Here is a 20,378-nt window from a genome sequence, read left to right as displayed (position 1 = left end):
CTGTCCCACAAGGACGTCGTGGTGGCCGTGATCGCTTGGACCTTCTCAAGAAGGTCTTCAATAGCCGCTCCTGCTCCTGTATCAACTGTGATGGTTCCTCCCCCATATCAGTGGACGTCTGCTGGTCATGCTGCTCAGAAATAACTGGTGCAGTCGGAGTATCTGCGGGCTGAGTGACCCCCTCAACCCCCTCATCGGATATAAGGATAGGCTTGGAAAGAAAGTGTTATACTCATGTGGCCAACTAATACCCTGTGATGTCATCTACGGCATGTAGGAAGAAGAAGGCCCTGCCATCTATGGATCAAAAGGTGGTGGCATTTGTGCAGTGTACAATGATGATATCTGCAGAATATACGATGATGGCATATATGGAACACATGGTAACGGCATATATCTCATATTTGACGCATCGGCTGCTTCATGCTAAGGCGCACAGCTATTTGGGTCAATGCCAATCGCCATCAATATTTTCGAACATGATCTCTTCATCTCACACAGTATCCGGATCCGCTCGTCCTCATCAGTCGTAGATAAAGCACGAGAGTGTCCAACATAAGATCTGACATAGAATCAGTCTACATAATAAAAATAAAATTAGCAATATAATGTAAAACATAAAACAAAGATATAGAGAAACTACATAAAATATTTTACAATCTTAATTATTAGAAGTAAAGACATTGATATAAAGTATAATTTTCATGGTTTTATCAAAAGACCCACAGCAGAACTCTCACCCTCGTATTCTGAAATTGCATACCAAGGCTGTCCAATGACTCGCACTGTAATGCTAAAAAATCAAGCCATGTAGTCCTCGGTATATGGACGACCTATCAAAATATGATCACCATGAACTATGTGATCTCGGTGTGCATTCCAAATGATGATATACTTTGCATGTCTGATATGCCAGTGAATACGAGCTCTCCCTCATCGATCCATACGGTGAAGTCTCTGACTGGTATCAAACTACTCCGGGATGCCCTGAATCTAACCAAACTGCCGCAGCACACGATCGAAAAGATGCCACTCCACCACATCAAAATAAATAAGTGACACCCTAGCAGTCCATATGTCATGTCCAACAGTACACATTTGCGGCAATATAGTCAATATTTCATTTGTATATGGCTCCCAAAAAAATTGATAGAGCTAAAATAAAAAATAAATTAGTAAGCTAAATTTTTAATAGATTATGAATACTATAAAATAATATTTATAAATAAATCAAATTTACCTGTTTATGTGTATCAATTAATGTATCCAGTTGGCACCTATAAATCCATACCATTCTCATCGATACATGGTGAATGTTGAATGCAACGTTCCATCTGCTTGACAGTGTATTCATGTTAAATAAATTTTATCGGATTTAAAACAGTACTAAATTTCAAGTAAAGGAAGTAATATTTTTATACCTATATCCCAACGGTCCGTCTAGTCTGAATGGGATATCAGGATCATGCTGCTCTAGTGGCATCTTGAGTAACTATCACCGTAATGGACTGATAGTTGGCATCCTCTCTCATGTCCAAATCTGTAAATTTTAAAAAAATCATATATGATATATTCAATCAGAGCTACAATAGAATATTAAAAATATAAATTTTTAATTCATATATCTATAATAATACAAGATAACCATCAATCTCGCTCTGATCAGCATAAGAATCCTGGCACATAGCCCTGTACAAGCAAGCTAGTACTGCACTGCCCCAACTGAGCCTACGAGCGAACTCTAAATCCTCCAATAATGATAAAAATATCAACTTGATCTTGTTCGAGAAGTATCAGGTAATAGAACACCACCTAGCAACCGCAGCACCTGGTCCCTAATATACTGCTGTATCATCTCCTCTGGTGTATCATCTTCAATATGAAAATATTGATAACGATCATCCAAACTCTCTATCCTTAATCGTGAATGATCGAAAAACTAGACCTCAGGCTCAAACCCTAGCAATCATAAGTACAAAGCTTGCCACTCCGAAATGATAAGCGTGGGATCAACTCCGATAACTGGATCACCATCAACTGGTAGTCCGGTGAGGATGCTAACATCCTGTAACGTGATGGTCACCTCACCAAATGAAAGATGAAATGTGCGTGTCTCTGGACACCATCTCTCAAGCAAGACAGTTATAAGATCAATGTCCATTTGTATGTGACCAATCCGATACACTCCATAGAATCTCAGATATCGTAAATAATCTAGTACTCTAGGTGGAATGTACTCTGTCCTTCAAAAGTCAGCATCGGATCGTCGTAGTCGAAGGTGTCTGGCTCCTGCAATAAGATATAATAATTAGATCATATATATGACATTAACAAGATTTTTTTATAAAAAAATATAAGTAGGAAGAGTAGGATTGGAATGCTTGCACCACCATCTAAAATAGTCTGTGATCGATGGTGCTCCTACAATGTAAGAATATTTCTATCTCGAGGGTCTGGATGCCGCGGATCGTAAGCCATAACACGCTAATGAATCTAAAATAATGATATATATCCCAAGTGTATTAGAGCATGAGAAATATGATAGCCATTTATTTTATGAGAAATATAAATTTCAATCCATAAAAATGAAGATGTCACTAATTCATTACTAGTAAATATCTGGTAGCACAATATTGTTACATAATACAACTTAAGCACACAATACAATTCATCTTTGGATATAAAACAATATTTAAAATACAATCCTACAAAAATACATAAAACAATATTGAAAATACATTTTCAGAGCCTTTAATTTCTGCCACTACTTGAAGTTGAAGTGTATTGAAGTATCCTAGGATAGCGGCAGCGATCATGACCATGTTCCTTACAAATGCCACAGTGATTCTTACTTCTTATTTGTCTATCATCCATCTTATTTCGCAGTCTTGTTGACTTTGATCTGCTTTTCTACTTGGGTCTCAAACGATGATGATCAAGAATACATTTGAACATACGTGTATGTATCCAATAATCTGCATGTGGTAATGGATTAAACTCGCCACTCCAAGCATTCATATATGCTATAATTGTATATGCATCATCCATAAATTCACTAAAATATATCGTAATTTTTTGGTACACAGCTAAAATGTGCGAACATAGATATTTGTATATGCTCCACTTTTCATAAAAATATTTTTTTTTCAGTTAAAGTAACAGTATGAGAATTTTCTCCACCTCATAACCCTACGCTTGCTCTCCTCATAAGTACTTCATATATGCCTCTTTGAAGGTTGAACGTTATTACTCGATGCTGGTTAGCTTTAACTTGATCTTCAGCAATCTTAATAGCAATATGAAGAATACAAAGATTATTTGAATTCTTCTGTACATATCTTAAAGCTTGGGTGTGTATCGTATTAAAGTATTTCACAAGACGGTAAAATATCATTTGAACACAAGCTGTAATTGGCATATTTCTAGCTCATCGTAAAATACTATTAAAAATCTCCAACAAATTTATAGTTAAGACACCATAGTGCAAGCCGTCATCATATGCCAATGTCCACTTCTCTTTTTCTAACTCAGACAACTAACTCCAAACATCTTTATTCACTGTTCTGATCCTACTCATGATAAAGTTAAACTTGCGAACTTGATGAGTGCTTCCTACTTGCTATACTGCTCTTTAGAGCTGCACATTTTTAAAATGAGTGTTGAAATTACTGTAGATATGTCTTAAATAGTATCGGTGATAGGCACATGGCGGATTCCATCCAATAGACTCATTTGCAATGACATTTAATATACTAGGATGCCTGTAAAAAATTAAGCATACTCCATTTCTATCTTTGACAACATGTGTTTTGAGCTAGAAAAGAAACCAACTCCAACTGGCAGTCGTATCCTCATCCACAATTACATATGTGATAAACACTTAATTTAAGTCATTTAAAGTAAAAAATTAGATTTAATTTATCTTATTTATTAAGAATTTGATGCTTCTTTTTATGTTTTACAGGAAAGATGATCGTCGATACAAAGAGTCTGATTCATAGATCAAAAAGACTTAAGTTTGAAGAAATTTAGACTTAAAATAAAATTAAAATAAAAGAAAGATGCATATGGTATTATAGAAAATGAAGATACTATGCAAGAAATCCAAAAGGATATAGATGTCATTGTGAAGAAACAAAAGTTTTTTTTTGGAATATGGAAAAGCTTGTTTCACGTGGAATACTCCTGGGCGCGCGAGTGGGCGCGTGAGGCGTGGACGCGCGCGTGAGGCGTGGACGTGGGGTGAACATGAGGTGAACGTGGTGTGGACGCGGTGTGGGCGCGAGCTCGAGCACGGGTGCGGCATCACGCGGGTGTGGGCGCGCGGCGAGTGGGCGCGCGACAAACGGGTTCGCAGGAAGTTTCTGATGGCGGTCGAACATATGCTTATTAAAGGAAAAAAATTAATATTTAAAAATATTTTGAGAGAAAAGATTTGTATTTTCTTTAGTCCCACATCGAAAAATCATGTAAAACTCCTCCCTCCTAACACCTATAAAAAGATTTTTGTATTCCCATTGGAGGGGGAGCCCAAAAATTCTTCTAGAGCCTTGCATAGAGGAATAGAAAGGGACTACTTCATGAGCGGCTAGGCTAGCAGTCTCGAGAGTGGAGAAGAAATTTTGTAACGACACAGAGATGGTTTATTGTTCTAAACTTTCCTGTATTTCTTTATACGCAATAAAGATTATGCTTTTTATTTAAATCATCATGAGTTCTTTATTTGCTCTCTTTCATATGCTTTTATTTATGCTTTCCTGTTAGATTAATATTAGGAACAATTTTTACTTTTCGGAGACGCGCCGTGATCTACGAATACGGAGTGTGCCGAGGAAAGAAGAGTTATTTACCTAGTACTTTTCGGAGACGCACCGTGATCTACGGATACGGGACGTGCCGAGGAAAGATAGGTATTTTTTCTAAGATTAATCACATCAATTTAATTAAAAAAAAGAGATACAACTCTGCTAGTACAAAATTAATTCAAAACTCTCGAGTTCTTTATTTTCTTATTACATCGATTTTAAGATAATTTATTTTCTAAATAAAAAACAACGCTTCTTTCTTTTATTTTGCAATCTCAACTTAGCCCAAGATCCCTGAGGATACGATCTCGACTCATCCTACCTACGTAGTGAATAGAGTTATTTTTGGTGCTATCAACGACTACGCATCAAATTTTGGCGTCGTTGTCGGGGACCTTGGCACGGTTGAATTAAATTTAAAAAAAAGTCACTGACATTTCATAACACTTAACTAAAATAGCGTAACCTCAAATATAAAAATTTCTAACTTGATTGGACACCTTGTTTCTTTGCATTGCATCTCCATAATTAATCTTAAGGGCAATAACCCATTAACCAGATAAGGTGGAGATTTGATCACCCTTCCTTGGCCCACAAATTACTCCCTTGCATTTGCATAACCTAGACCTTAATCTAAAATCAACTAGACGTCAGCCCTAGGAATTTCGTGCTCAATAGGATAAGAAAGCTCTAGAGTTGAACCGAGTGTGGATTGGTTAATTGCTCGGTGTCTAAGGCAAGTGGTTAAAGAAAGTGATTTTCAATTGGTTCCATTGACTGACCTGGCCAACTCAGTTGGTGTCTAAGGAAAGCAACGAGCAGGAAACCTCCTACATCTTACACTTACCTGACCGAGTCAGTTAGTCAGTCTTGAGCTTGGAGTGCTTAAAGGCGGTCTTGGAAGTTAGGAGCTGTCTAAATCTAAGTTAACCTTAGGATAGAGAGTCTATGATTGTTTAAGTTGATTGCAATTAACATCTAAACATTAACTAATTTCTCCCTTTTCATAGATTTAAGATTCTTAGGTTCTTCTCTTTAGATTTTTTTCATTCTTTTCTCACTTTATTATAAAAATATATATTATAAAAAAAAAAAATTTTTGTGTTTGCTCTACAGTATAATTGTAAGGTGTATGCTTGGCCGTAGATCGTTACGATCAGAAATCCAACCTTTTGATCCAGAAATAGAAAGAACCTTTAGAGCCAACAGACGTAAAAATATGGACCGAAATCAGGAGAATGATCCACCCAAGCAATTGAAGGAGTACTTTACTCCTTCCACATATACCTACTCTCTTTGTATTCAAGTGCCCCCTGTGGAGGCCACTCAATATGAAATTAAGTCTAGTATAATCCAAATGTTACCTTCATTTTATGGACTTAGTAATGAGGACCCTTATAAACATCTTGAAGAATTTTTTGAGATATGCTCAATTGTCAAAATTCGCAACTTCTCCGATGATGCTCTTAGGTTAAAATTATTCTCTTTCTCACTTAAGGACAAAGTCAAATACTGGCTACATAATTTGGATTCCATGACTATATCAACCTGGGACCAGTTGCAAGGAGAGTTTCTCAAGAAATATTTTCCCATAGGAAAAACTAATCAAATAAGGAAAGCCATAACTAGTTTTTCCCAATTAGATGGAGAAATATTTCATGAAATATGAGAGAGATTAAAGGACCTTATTAGAAAATATCCCCACCATGCTGTACCCAAGTGGTAGTTAATCCAATATTTTTATGATGGGCTATCTGAAAGACATCGACAAATGGTCGATGTATCATGCGGTGGGACATTCATGCTGAAAAGTGAGGATGAGGCATGGCAACTGTTTGAAATTTTAAGTGAAAATTCATTACATCATATGTCTGCCTCTATTAGAGATAAACCCATGTTAAACCTAAAGAGAGGTGGAATATATGAAGTAGGAAATGCCATAGATATCCATCATAAGGTAGATGAATTGTCCCAAAAGTTAGATCGATTATTAAGTATAGGACAGTCACCTTCTCCATCCCGTCAGATACAAGATATATGTGCATTGTGTTCGAGCCCCACTCATTGTGTGAATGATTGTCCGGTTGCACCACAGTTTCATGAACATGTACAAGAACAAGTCCATCAAGCCCAAACTACTCATAGACCAGGGAACAACTCCTATTCTAATACGTACAATCCGGGCTGGAGAAACCATCCAAATTTTTTCTGGAGACCACAACCAATGGTTGACCCTACCGCACCTCGACCTCAATATCAGGATCCAACATATAGGCATGGACCATACCATCAATTTCAAAATGCTCCTCAACCGTCTACTACTGGTCATAGCTCAGCTTTTGAGGAAAAAGTTCTGAAAGCATTAGAACGATTAGAAGTCAACACTCAGATCCTTAACTCTCACACACAATCCATTGCTAAGCTAGAGATCCAAATAGATCAACTAACGACTGCATTCAGTAGGAGGGAAGGAGAAAAATTACCTAGCCAACCCGAGAGCAACCCAAGAGGGCAATTTGTGATTGAGAGTTCTAATACCCCAGAAGCTTTTTCTGAACATGTCAAATCAATCATGACTCTGAGAAGTGGAAAGATCATTGAACACACTAATAAAACCAATGAGACCGACCCTAAACCTCTAACCGAATTCAAATCACCCAAGAACAAGGAGGACCTGAAAATAGAGAAGGAACCAACTGCACCAGAATCATCTTACTTGCCTAAAGCCCCATTTTTGGATGTCCTGAAAGCCCCTATTTCTGCAGATAAGAAGGGAGGAAAACTCGATGAGATGTTGGAATTGTTTAAGCAAGTCCAAATTAATCTTCCCCTTCTAGACGCAATCAAACAGATCCCTGCTTATGCCAAATTTTTGAAGAATTTATGTACCCAAAAACGTAAATCTAGATCACAAATTCCAAAAAAAGTATGCCTCACTGAACAAGCTAGTTCTGTCTTCTAGCATGCCACTCCTCCAAAGCTTAAGGACCCAGGAGCCCCCATCATTTTCTGTGTTATAGGAGATTATCACATTGAAAAAGCTCTTCTGGATTTAGGGACAAGTGTGAATGTTTTACCTAGTTCGGTGTATGAATTTTTTGGATTCGGAGAACTGAAACCCACATCAGTCACACTGCAGTTAGCCGACAGTTCAATTAAGGAACCACGTGGAATGCTTGAGGATGTCTTGGTCAAGGTAGATGAGTTTTACTTTCCAGTTGATTTTCTGGTTCTCGACATGGAACTAAGTGGCAACCCCAGACAAATTTCCATTATCTTAGGACGACCCTTCCTAGCTACGGCAAATGCATGCATTAATTGTAGGACAGGAGTCATGGACGTATCATTTGGGAATAAGAAACTGAGACTAAATGTGTTTGGTGCTTTCCAAGGACCATCAATGGATAGTTGCTTCGAAGTAGATACACTAGAAGACATTATAGAAGATGCAACACCCACAATTCTAGCATCAGATCCCTTAGGTACTTGCTTGGCTCACTTTGGAGTATATGACTTTGAGGGATATATGAAAGAAGTTAACACCTTATTGGATACACCACACGATAAAACCACTCCTCTATGGACAATCAAGTATGAGCCATTGCCCACCTTTTGTTGGTTTTATTGCATATGACGTCTGGCTAAAGACGTTAAACTTAGCACTTTTTGGGAGGCAACCTAAATTTTTTTTATTTTATTTTAACTGATCTTCATTTTTTTTAAGAATAAAGGACTGCTCTGTATGGAAGAGTCTGTCAATAAACTTGACGTCTGGCTGAAGACGTAAAACTTAGCGCTTGTTGGGAGGCAACCCAATGATTTCATATTTTTTACTTTACCGCAGCTGCAGAAATTTAGAACAAGAGCCTATTAATCAATGAAGCTATCTTCAACTTTCGAAGCAAAATTATCCCAGGTGCACTCTCTCCTTTTATTTTCTTTACTTTTCTACTCCATTGAGGACAATGTAGATTAAGTTGGGGGGGGAAGAAAATTAATCAAATCCTCGAGTATGGTCAGAAATAATTAGTTTTGTGTATTCAAATTTTATTTTGATTAAGAGTCAATTAGGCATCCTAATAAATGAATGATTAACGGTCAAGATAATTTTAGAGATACTGAAGAATAAATTATTAAGAAAACCCAATGAATAGTAGGGTTTAAACTAGATCAAATTTTAGGAGTGATTCTACAACCCTCTTCTTACTGATCTCCATAAAGATTCTACTTCATGAGAGATTGGATGGAAAGATCGAGGTATGCAAAAATTCTCCTTAAAATATACTTTTTGTTTTAAAAAAAAAATATTGGTTTCCTACTGAGTAACCGGGCCCTTTCGCCTAAGTAAGCGTTGTGATTCACGTAAAAAGGTGGGCAATATTAAAAAAAAAAAAGATAATAAGGGGACTAAATTGTAAGAAGATAATAAACCTCTCTCACATTAAGTTAGAGGATTTAAAGAGTAAAGTGGGGAGTTGGTGAAAGAAAAGCTCTTGAAATTTTTTTTAGTTAATACTCAGCCACTAATTGGGTCAAATTGATAATCCAATGAAATATCTCTTTAATGATCTGACCAAGTATCATCTATCTTTTGGGATGCCTAACCTAATTTTGATTCAAGATCGAGTCGGTACACAATGCTGATATATCTATTTTACTCGAGGACGAGCAAAATTCAAGTTGGGAGGTGTGATAAATACTTAATTTAAGTCATTTAAAGTAAAAAATTAGATTTAATTTATTTTATTTATTAAAAATTTGATGCTTCTTTTTATGTTTTACAGGAAAGATGATCGTCGATACAAAGAGTCTGATTCATAGATCAAAAAGACTCAAGTTTGAAGAAATTTAGACTTAAAATAAAATTAAAATAAAAGAAGGATGCATATGGTATTATAGAAAATAAAGATGCTATACAAGGAATCCAAAAGGATATAGATGTTATTGTGAAAAAATAAAAGTTTCTTTTTGGAATATGGAAAAGCTTGTTTCACGTGGAATACTCCTGGGCGCGCGAGTGGGCGCGCGAGTACACGCACGTGAGGCGTGGATGCGGGGTGAACGCGAGGTGAACGCGGCGTGGACGCGGCGTGGGCACGAGCGCGGGCATGGGTGCGGCATCGCGCGGGTGTGGGCGCGGCATCGCGCGGGTGTGGGCGCGCGGCGAGTGGGCGTGTGGCAAACGAGTTCGCAGGAAGTTTCTGATGGCGGTCGAACAGATGCTTATTAAAAGAAAAAAATTAATATTTAAAAATATTTTGAGAGGAAAGATTTATATTTTCTTTAGTCCCACATCGAAAAATCATGTAAAACTCCTCCCTCCTAACACCTATAAAAAGACTTTTATACTCCCATTAGAGGGGGAGTCCAGAAATTCTTCTAGAGCCTTGCATAGAGGAATAAAAAGGGACTACTTCATGAGCAGCTAGGCTAGCAGTCTCGGGAGTGGAGAAGAAATTTTGTAACGACACAGAGATGGTTTATTGTTCTAAACTTTCCTGTATTTTTTTATACGCAATAAAGATTATACTTTTTATTTAAATCGTCATGAGTTCTTTATTTGCTTTCTTTCATATACTTTTATTTATGCTTTCCTGTTAGATTAATATTAAGAATAATTTTTATTTTTCGGAGACGCGCCGTGATCTACGGATACGGGGCGTGCCGAGGAAAGAAGAGTTGTTTACCTAGTACTTTCTGGAGACGCACCATGATCTATGGATACGGGGCGTGCCGAGGAAAGATAGGTATTTTTTCTAAGATTAATCACATCAATTTAATTAAAAAAAAGAGATACAACTCTGCTAGTACAAAATTAATTCAAAACTCCCGAGCTCTTTATTTTCTTATTACTTCGATTTTAAGATAATTTATTTTCTAAATCAAAAACAATGCTTCTTTCTTTTATTTTGCAATCTCAACTTAGCTCAAGGTCCCTGAGGATACGATCTCGACTCATCCTACCTACATAGTGAGTAGAGTTATTTTTGGTGCTATCAATGACTACGCATCAATATGCTAAGAAAAATATCTCATTCTCTACATCAATTTCTGTTGCAATTAACATTTTACCTTTAAATTTTTCATACAAGTACGTGCCATCAATGCTGATTACAGGACGGCAGTGCCTAAAATCCTAGATGGATGGTTTGAAAATTCAAAAAATATAATTTAAAATTCGAACATCGGAATTTGCAGTTTGAAAAAAATCTCATAAAACAATAGTATTGGGGTTTGCATGTTGGAGTGCAGTCATATAATAGGATAATTTTGCATAAGATGGCTACCATTTTCTATAAATATCAACCAATGCCTGCTGCTTTCCACACCATGCTTTTCTGTATGATATTGTGTATTGAAATTGATCATTAACGGTTGCCACAATAGCTTCAACTCTAACATCGGGATCCTTCTCAACAATATGTCAGAGTAGTATGACAATCATCCTTCCACTGACATGTTTGTGGTCTCGACTCAACCCCATAAACAAAGAAGTGTGAGGATCCTCATATTTTGTGATTTGAAAATATCCATACTTTTTCAACAATGCAGCATGAATCCTTCATTTGTAATTTTGAACATTACCTGACGATGCACATCGTACAGACCACAACTTTGAATGTGACTGAACTGCATTGTATGTCCAATGCTTCAGAATGTGATAAAGATCAATAGCTCTCTTTAGATAATCTTTACTCTTAAATATTAGATCTTTAGAAAATTCAGTCATCGAAGAGTCTCAAAACTGATAGTCAGAGTTCAATCTTCGACCAGCACTAACACAACCACCATTATCTAAATTTATGTTGTTAAAAAATTATGGAGGTTCATGCAAACGAAGTTGAGGTTCTCCCACATTAATATCATGCTGAACATCTTCATCACCATCTTCATCTTCATCATCATCATCATGACTGCTATTGTCCTCATCCATCCAACTGTCTTCATCCTCACTTTCATCTGACTTAAAGCCTAGATTATTATAATTTGTTCCATTGCCTATCCAGTCATCATCCCCTATATGAGTGCCGTATCCCGTACTTACTACTATTTTCACCATAGGAGAAGTCACCATAACAGAAGACACAGGAGAAGTCACCATAGGACTTTGAATAATTGGACAACTAGGACCAGCAGTAGTAGAATGTTGTTCTGCAAATACGGCCTCAACACTATCAGTTTGCATCATAGGAGTTACGAAAGGCGAGGAAAGCCCAGGAGTATTGCCCTCTTGGGTTAAAAACTGACTATAGTATCCAAAGCTCGGTACATCTTCCTTTTCAATATATAATTCTAAAAATCAACATTCTGAATATTTCAAAGAAAATATCAGTATTTCTTAGATATCTTTGTCATCATCAATTGGAACTAAGATATACTTGCTCTGCATTAACTGTCCCGACAGATTAGGAGATCTTCATTTCAATTTGATTTCATATTTTTCTTTATCTATAGGAATACTACTGTATAAATGGTCAATAATTCTTGACGTGATAATGATGAAGATATCATAATCATTCGATTTGCAAGGTGACTGTACTGTAAGCCAGCTTCGTCATTCTGTATTATGCCATCATAATACAATAGTAGACGAACCCGAGTACTGGCCATTTTTTCAAAAAAATCTATGATAATATCAAAATCAAAAATTTAGTATTAATAATTATTTTATTATTTCAAATGACTTACATGATAAATACATTCTATCATTAACTAATAGGCAAAGATAGATCCTATCTCATTCAGAAATTGCATCAATTCTATAGGTTAATTACAGCAATCAAACGATACGCAATAGGGACCGAAAGAAATTTCGACAGTATTTTTCTTTAGTTCTCCCCACACGACTGAAAATGTGTGAAGAGAACTAAAAAAAAATACTGTCCGAAATTTCTTTCGAACCCTCTGCATATCGTTTGATTACTGTAATTATCTATAAAATTAAATACAATTCTCAAATTGTCCAAACTGGACAATCAATTGACCAATGTATATATTTTACGGTATCCGTATAAAAATATATAATTAAATTATAAAAATTTCTCTGAGTTTAGGTCGAGATTATACTTAAGTCCAGTATTTTGAGAAATATACACCTACAGCCCAATATTTATGAAAACCATACAATTTAGTCCCCACCTTAGGGGGGTATGTGTAGATTTTTCGTAGATGTTAGAGACGTAGGTGTAGGTTTTTCAAAATATTGAACTAATATGGTAATTTCGACCTAACATCAGAAGAATTTTTATAATTAATTCATATATTTTTGTACGGATACCGTAAAATATCTTACATTAGTCAACTGACGGTTCTACGGTTCTATGAAATGCAACATATTTAAAATTCTTAAATTAGCCTCGGATCCATTTTTAAATCAAGTCCGAGTCTATTTCTAAAAAAAATATAGCAAACAACAATATTAACCAAATTGATGAGACATCCCTAATACATTGTAAATAAATAATAATAATGATAATAATGAGATAAAAAAATAAAAGAGTGGTGATGGTGGGGCAGGGGGTTGGCAGGAAGGCACCGGGCGAGGGTGCCACAATAGGAGGGCGTCGGGCGGGGATGGGGACCCGCCAGGGGGGGTGAGGGGGGCAGCCGCTACCAGCAGAGGGCCAAAGGGGAGGGAGGTGGTTGAGGGGAAGGGGGGCCATCGCTGCTCGGGGGGTGGGGGGCTGCCGTCGGTCGGGGACTAGAGGGGGCGGCCGTCGCCAACAGAGGAACAAAAAGGGGCGTCGCCGTTGGGGGGGGGATTGGGGGAGGGCCACCGTCGGGTGGGGGCCGTCGCTGGGCCAAAGGAGGGGCGGCCACCGTCGGGCCAAGGGGGGTGGGGATGCCCCCGGCCAGGAGCCGGGGGGGCAGCTGTCGCTGGGCCAAATGGAGGGGGCGCGGGGCTACCACCGAGCCAAAGGGGGGGCTGGTGGGGAAGGGGGGGCGGCCACCGCCGGGGGGGCCGCCGTCGGGCCAAAGGGGGTGGGTGGGGAGGCGGGGCTCCCGTCGGGCCAAAGGGAGGGCGGATGGGGAGGGGGTGCGGCCGTCGCCGGGCCAAAGGGGGGGGGCAGGGATGCCGCCAGCCAGGGGCCGGGGGGGTGGAGGGGCAGCCGCCGCTTAGCCAAAGGGAGGGGGGCAGGACTGCCGCCGGACCAAAGAGGAGGGAAGCGGGTGGGGAGGGGGGGCCGCCGTTGGGCCATAGGGGGGGCGGGGCTACCGCCAGCCGGGGGCCGGGGAGGTGGGGGGCGACCACCGCCGGCAGAGGGAGAGAAGAGGGAGAAGAGGGGGAAGAGGGACTTACCGACATAGAAAGAAGAAGGGCTTACCGGCACGGAGAGAAGAGGGGCCGCCGATCGGAGTCACCGTCGGAGAGGGGGAAAAGGGGCTGGCAGGCAATTTTTTTTTTTTTTTGATATATATCAGAGATAAACACCATATGGGATGGCATTTTCGTCGGAGTCGCCGTCGGAGAGGGGGAAGAGGGGCTAGCAGGCACCGGAGAGGGGAAAGAGGGGCTGGCTGGCAATATATATATATATTTTTGGTATATATCAAGAGATAAATGCCATATGGGATGGCATTTTTGAGAACGCCATATCAAATGACACTTTCAAAAATACCATTTCAAATGATACTTTTTTTTATTTTTTATTTTTTTTGTTCCTTTGATCCCACGGGGTACGGGAGGGGAGATGACGTGGATTGAGAAAACGTCATTTCAAATGATGTTTTATGATTTTGTATTAATTTTATAAATAAATTAAAAAGTATATTATTTTTGTAAAATTTCTTTTAATATTATTTGGGTAATAGACTCCATGCAACCAAGTGGCTACAGCTGCCGTTCTAGTGAAATCTAGAAGAAAAAAAGGGTCTCCGAGTTTGAGGCTTCTGCGTGTGAGAGACGAGGGGAATTTGAAGTCTGGGCTGTTCTTGATGATGTTTTAGGCCTTGGATAAGCAGGCTCCAGATCTGAAGTACTTAATCTATGATTACAAAAAAACAGAACAAGGATCCTGACATACTCATGTAAATTCCATTATAAGTAGCACAAAAAATTCACTACCATGAAAAGCAAAAAACATGCTTCACAAGGATTCTAGGTACTGCATATCATGATCTTCCATACAGATCTATTTTGGTTTTCTTCTGCTTGTAGCAGAGCACTAAGATAGTAACCAGAAGCAATTTGAAAAGGAGATACCATTGTGGGTGAGCTGGGTCAACAGACTGTCATCCTCAAAAAGTGAACATACTTTGAATGTGCAGTTAAGGCTGCTGTGAACCTCGTTTGCTGCAATAGAGAACAGTAGAGTTGATACATGACTGCCAATCTTTTTGTAAGATTACAGAGAGGACCCAATAAAATGTTTAGCAAGGCATCATATATAACGAGCAGAAAGGGCACAAGATCACATTCCAAGCTTATGTCAAACATGACATTATCGCATTGGTTGGGAGACAAAAATAGAATAGAAGAGAAAAAAATGAAAGTTAGTAAATTTTTTATAATTTTTATCTTATCCTTTTAATAATAACGAATAAAATTAATATTACATTTCAATCTTATAACTTATTTCAAGCCTCCCAATCCCACCTTGAAGCCTCCCATCAATCGAGACTCAATGAAAACAAAAGGAAAGACTGAAAAAATTAAAAGGTAAGATCTTTTGTTAGGTTTCTTTGTGGGTTTTTTGGTTCCTTTGAAGGGTATAATAGTAAAAAAAGATTGTGACCTTTTCTTTTTTTTCTTTTCTTCTTTGCTTCCAACCAAGAAGACAAGAAGTTATTTTCTTTTCTTTCTTTAAACTCCCAACCAAAAGGAAAGAAATATCCTTTCTTTCTTTTCTTTTCTCTCCTTATTGATATTTTCTTTTCTTTTTTTTTTTTCCTTCCCCAAACTCCCAACCCAGGTGTGGATAACAGAAAGTTAACAGTAATTTTGAAAAAAAAACTCAAAGATGTGCATATACAGAACATAAAGACTGTCTTTGATCCTTTAACATATGCCAACCATCAAGCTAATGAATTTGACATAGATAACTAAGAGGGCCATAAGTTGCATAAATTCTCACATCCTCGGGACTTGGCAGAATCAGATTCCAGGTTGTGACAACAAAAACACACAACCGACACATAGTTATTGTGGCACAAATTTCTTTTATTACCACTATTTGTTATTATCATTACCTTATAGAAGCATAGTAGGTTAGGGTCTCGTCGGAGAGACAATTGACTAATCGGTTGGCTTCCCAAATATGTGAAACCATTTGATGACTACTTGGGCATCCTCTTGGATCCAAGAGCAAGAACATGCAACTTTCCTAGAGCAAATTTAGGCCTTGTTTGGTATTGTTGGGGATGGTAAAGCTTTTCACCTATAGAGCTTTTAGAAATAGAGCTTTTGCTAAAAGAACTTTCAATAAAAAGTTGTTTGTTGTATGGTGACCATATTTCTAAAGTGCCGTAAAACTTTGACACCAGTTTGGTAACCAAATTGAGAAAATACTATTAGTGTTAGGAAATGACAATAAAGGGCATTGCACAATGGTTTCAATTATCTAATTGTTTGTACTATATAAAACTCATAATCTACAAATTATTTATTTTGATATCTTAATCTAAATAATATGAATAATATTTTACTTTATTATAAGATATAATAATATTTTGATAATCATGATATAATAATATAATAACATGATATTATTATAATAATACAATAATATAATAATAATGATAATATATTGCATAATATGATATATTGATTATATTACTTTGCACCATCAAAAATCATTATAAAAAAGTATTGTTAATTTATAAATCATTTTTATATTTTAATCTAAATAATACAATAAATAATATAATTATTTTTATGGATGCTTACCAAGTGACAAAGAATACCACAATAGTAAACAAGGTAGTTCTTAATTCTAATAACAATACAAATGTTTAACTTTATTCATCAAAATACAAAATATCAATAAAATTAATTATTTATCCACAATCATAATAGCAACATAAAATTTCAACAATATTTTTAAATATCCTTATTACAAGCATAATATCCAAAATAAATAAGTCAATGACTCATAAGAAGGGTCACAATATGATTACATAAAACATCCATTGTATTGTTATTCAATATTTGACCTCCTTTCTTCCTATAATTCACCAATCTCTAAACAATCAAGAGAGAATCATAAGAAACTCAAAATCCTTAATTACATGATTATGATAATAAAAGGATAAGAACATAAAAAATTATTGCAATAAAAATATTTTAAATTATTTGTTTTTCAAAAAATCATTTGCCAAGACTCAAATCCAAGTCTCTCAGGTGAGTTTTTGTCCATAAAATTTAAAAAAGAAAAAAAAAAAAGACTTCCTAATTCATCTCAAGTAGAGCTTTTACCTAAAAGCTCCAAAGTGAAGCTTTTTTCTTGATAGACCCTTTTTAGCTTTTGAAAAGCTAGATAGTTGGATCAAAATTTTTACCAAACAGTTCAAAATCCAAAAGAGCTTCTTGCCCTCCAAAAGTTGATTTTTGGCCCTTAAAGAGCGATGCCAAATGAGGATACCTTCCCAAGCAGTATGGATATCAACTGCCAAGGCTATACCATCAACCTGGCTTCCACTTCATTCCTCAGGTTGCCTACCATGATAGAAGATTGAGTTAAGTTCATTCCACATGAAAATCAATGCAAACAGGAATTTTACAGAGAGGTGGACTGGCAGTTGGTAGTTTACACTCATTGGAAGCATAAACCACGGTTAAAAGAATTAATTTTGGTTATGTTTATGTCAAAAAAAGGGCTAAATGCGAATGGAGCCACATCCAGTCATATTTTTTCTAAGTCAAAAGAAATTGGAATGCAGAGTCCCAAGTAAAACAAAACCTTATCCTTGTCTTTGATCGTGCGAGCTTGACAATGACAATTTCTAACCAAGGCATATATCATCTACTTATGAACAATAGCAAGTCAATCAAAACATATTCAAATCCCACAAAACTAGCTTAAGTTACTCTGAAACATATCTCTAATCATCCTCAAGCTCCATGAAGTCAAGATGTAACCTTAATGATACACTTCTCAAGAAAAAAAATTGAAAAAAAGGGAATAAAATTAATCCCCTATACTCCTGCATTTGTAACCAACAATACTTTGAAAATTTTCCAACCAAAAAACACAAAGAACCATCTAGTTGGAATAACACAGGTGCAAGGACATGACATGAGTCCTACAGACTGGCCCCCATCTAGTCAAATCTAGTCAATGAGATTTAAAATAGGTTAGATTAGTTTGATGAATGATAGACATTACAGAAGGACTAGAAGGATATCCCTACTTAGTTATGAGTAATTCCTGCTGCTAGTTGAAGCAAGACGAGTCAAGAAGAATATCAACAATGATGAACCTTTTAAATCTGTAATATGAATGGAATACTAAGTGATCATTGATCATGAAAGTCAGTCTTGTGAATGGTAACTTGATACTCAGCTGAAATCCAAAACACAAAAATTCATCAAGCTCTCAGTTAACAGCTTAAGTTGAAACTATCAAACTCTGGTTCAATAATGAAAATGAATTCATATTATTTCCACCATTTGTTCCAGATACTACTTAAAACAATGCAGCATAAAACCTCTAAGTCCAGATCACAATTCTTGAACTCTACTTTCAAAAAGAATGTTCCACAAACAGCAAAAGGACGGAATCAGATCATATAACTTACAATGGCTGGTGTTTTGAAAGATGCAATTGCAACAGCATCATGAACCCAGCGTATAGCAACCCCATGATCTCTAAACTTCTCAAAGAGCTTCTCTAAATTGATCATTCGAGTACTAGGGAGGAAATCATACAGAACAAGAACATGGCTGGTACCAAATCTTTCTGAGAGCATTGTAAAGATCACAATCACCTTCTTTTTCTTTTATTAGTGAAGAACAAGCAGGAAGCTATCGAAGAACAGGAAGTCAGAAAACTCACAGTCTCCAGTTCCGATCGACTCATCCTCAAAATGATGCCCACGAGCATCCATTTTATTCTCGAACCCCGAATTGGGTTCTAAGGCGGTCACAATGTCAGGCTGATCGCTATTCAAACAGCTTCTCCTCGCCATTTGGGAGAGCAACGCCTTATCTGGTGCCCCCGGTCGGCAATGGCTTCCCAATCTGCTCCCTTACCGCAAAAAAATAAAAAGAAAAGGGATTTTACTAGAATTAATGGAACACGCCCCACAGAAAAGAGTATTAGAATTCCAAATGAGAGCCAAGAAGATAGAAAAAGATACCATCTTCGTCTTCTTGGTTGTTTGAAGGACTGGAAACCCTAATTTCTTCTTTCGATGGTTCTTTCTCCTTGACCGTTGCACAATCCCATCGATTCAAAATAAAAGAACAAGAAGAACAAGATTTGATCAGAATCAATAAAAACCGGAACCCAAATTCTGGCGTCCAAGACCGTCGGACTGACCCTAATCCCGGAGCGGAGCTCGTCGGCCTCGAGGGAGAATCCATGGGAGGATTGGAGATCGGCGAGGCGGAGGTCGTCGGACGGGGTGGAGTGCGTTTCGAGATTGGAGACGATAGACTCGAGGTCGCCACCTCGACGCCGCCCCGCTCCACCACGTCCTCCACCGCCTCGCTCCACCCATCTCCGCCGCCGCGGTCCATCGCCGCTTCCCCCTTCTACCACTCACACAGAGGCGAGTGGACGTATGTAGCCGTTGCTAACCAGTTCGAAACTTGTGTGAAACTTGTGGGCCAGTCTGTGACGGCCCACTTAACAAAAGTGGGCCAGTTCATGGAATACTTGGGTCTTCGGTCTGTGTCGGCTACGAAATTGGACCGCATAGGGGTCTTCCATCAAAGAAATCCATGAGTTTGATTTGGTCTGATAATATGTCGGGTATTATTTATTGGTAGAAGATAATATGTTCTACCATGCATATTTTTTGAGAGGAGACAGGGATGTTTAACAATCTTTGCCGGGCAACGCACGTGACTAAAAATGTTATAATTTATAGAGGGTCAACTAATAAGATAGAGAGTCAACAGACGTTCCATCTCTCAAAAAGTAATTCTATTATTAGGCATGGCCTTGGCTTTAGATGGATTGAAGTATTTTACCCATGAAATTTATGGAAATTGGTAAATAAAGTCCTTGCTTCCGAAAATAAATTTTTATTTCTTTTCATCAGATTAATCAGGGTGTATCTGTTTAAAGTATGATCATACTGATATGGAAATGGGCTTGGGATGCACGTAATGCACACATGCTCTTATTTCAGCACTCAGCAGTTGGGATCATTAAGAGCTGATCATGGGTTGGATTTGGGCCTAAAGTATATTTGTTTATAAACAGGCTCTCGGTCGGATCTATTTAAAATTTGATATTTTCTATATCCGACTCGACCCATGATCGGCTCATTGGTTGGCCCTGCTTGCAAAGTTCTGTCTTGAGTAACCCTCTCACATTTTGTTGCTAAATAAGTGGTCTTCTCTTCCAAGATCAGCAACCATTATTTAAAAATTAGGCTTTAGATGGATTGAAGTATTTTACCCAT

At 37.7% G+C, this 20,378-nt stretch overlaps 1 protein-coding gene and 1 non-coding gene across 7 annotated transcripts; both read right to left on the bottom strand.

The window, feature by feature from the left end:
- Positions 1-6,411: 6,411 nt before the first annotated feature.
- On the bottom strand, positions 6,412-6,517 carry LOC140854897 (small nucleolar RNA R71). Its single transcript, XR_012137991.1, has one exon. It is a non-coding gene; the product is annotated as a small nucleolar RNA R71 (small nucleolar RNA).
- An 8,257-nt stretch (positions 6,518-14,774) lies between these two features.
- Positions 14,775-19,541, bottom strand: LOC105038320 (uncharacterized). 6 transcript variants are annotated; one of them, XR_012141703.1, is made up of 5 exons: positions 19,104-19,539; positions 18,800-18,991; positions 18,543-18,703; positions 17,387-17,460; positions 14,775-15,099 (listed from the first exon to the last, which is right to left on the bottom strand). XR_012141703.1 is itself a non-coding variant. In XM_010914085.4 (3 exons), exons 1-3 carry the CDS (start codon positions 19,483-19,485, stop codon positions 14,972-14,974), a joined length of 702 nt encoding a protein of 233 aa, XP_010912387.1. In that variant the 5' UTR covers positions 19,486-19,541; the 3' UTR covers positions 14,775-14,971. The 6 variants fall into 6 exon arrangements, 1 of the variants encoding a protein (XP_010912387.1); XR_830705.4 differs by lacking the exon at positions 17,387-17,460 and having other exon boundaries at positions 19,104-19,170; positions 19,286-19,537; XR_012141704.1 differs by lacking the exon at positions 17,387-17,460 and having other exon boundaries at positions 18,800-18,984; positions 19,104-19,170; positions 19,286-19,537.
- Positions 19,542-20,378: the final 837 nt, after the last annotated feature.

Source organism: Elaeis guineensis, chromosome 1 (genome assembly GCF_000442705.2).
Source record: "Elaeis guineensis isolate ETL-2024a chromosome 1, EG11, whole genome shotgun sequence".
NCBI classification, from domain to species: Eukaryota; Viridiplantae; Streptophyta; class Magnoliopsida; order Arecales; family Arecaceae; genus Elaeis; species Elaeis guineensis.
This window is presented reverse-complemented; position numbering and strand designations above follow the sequence as displayed.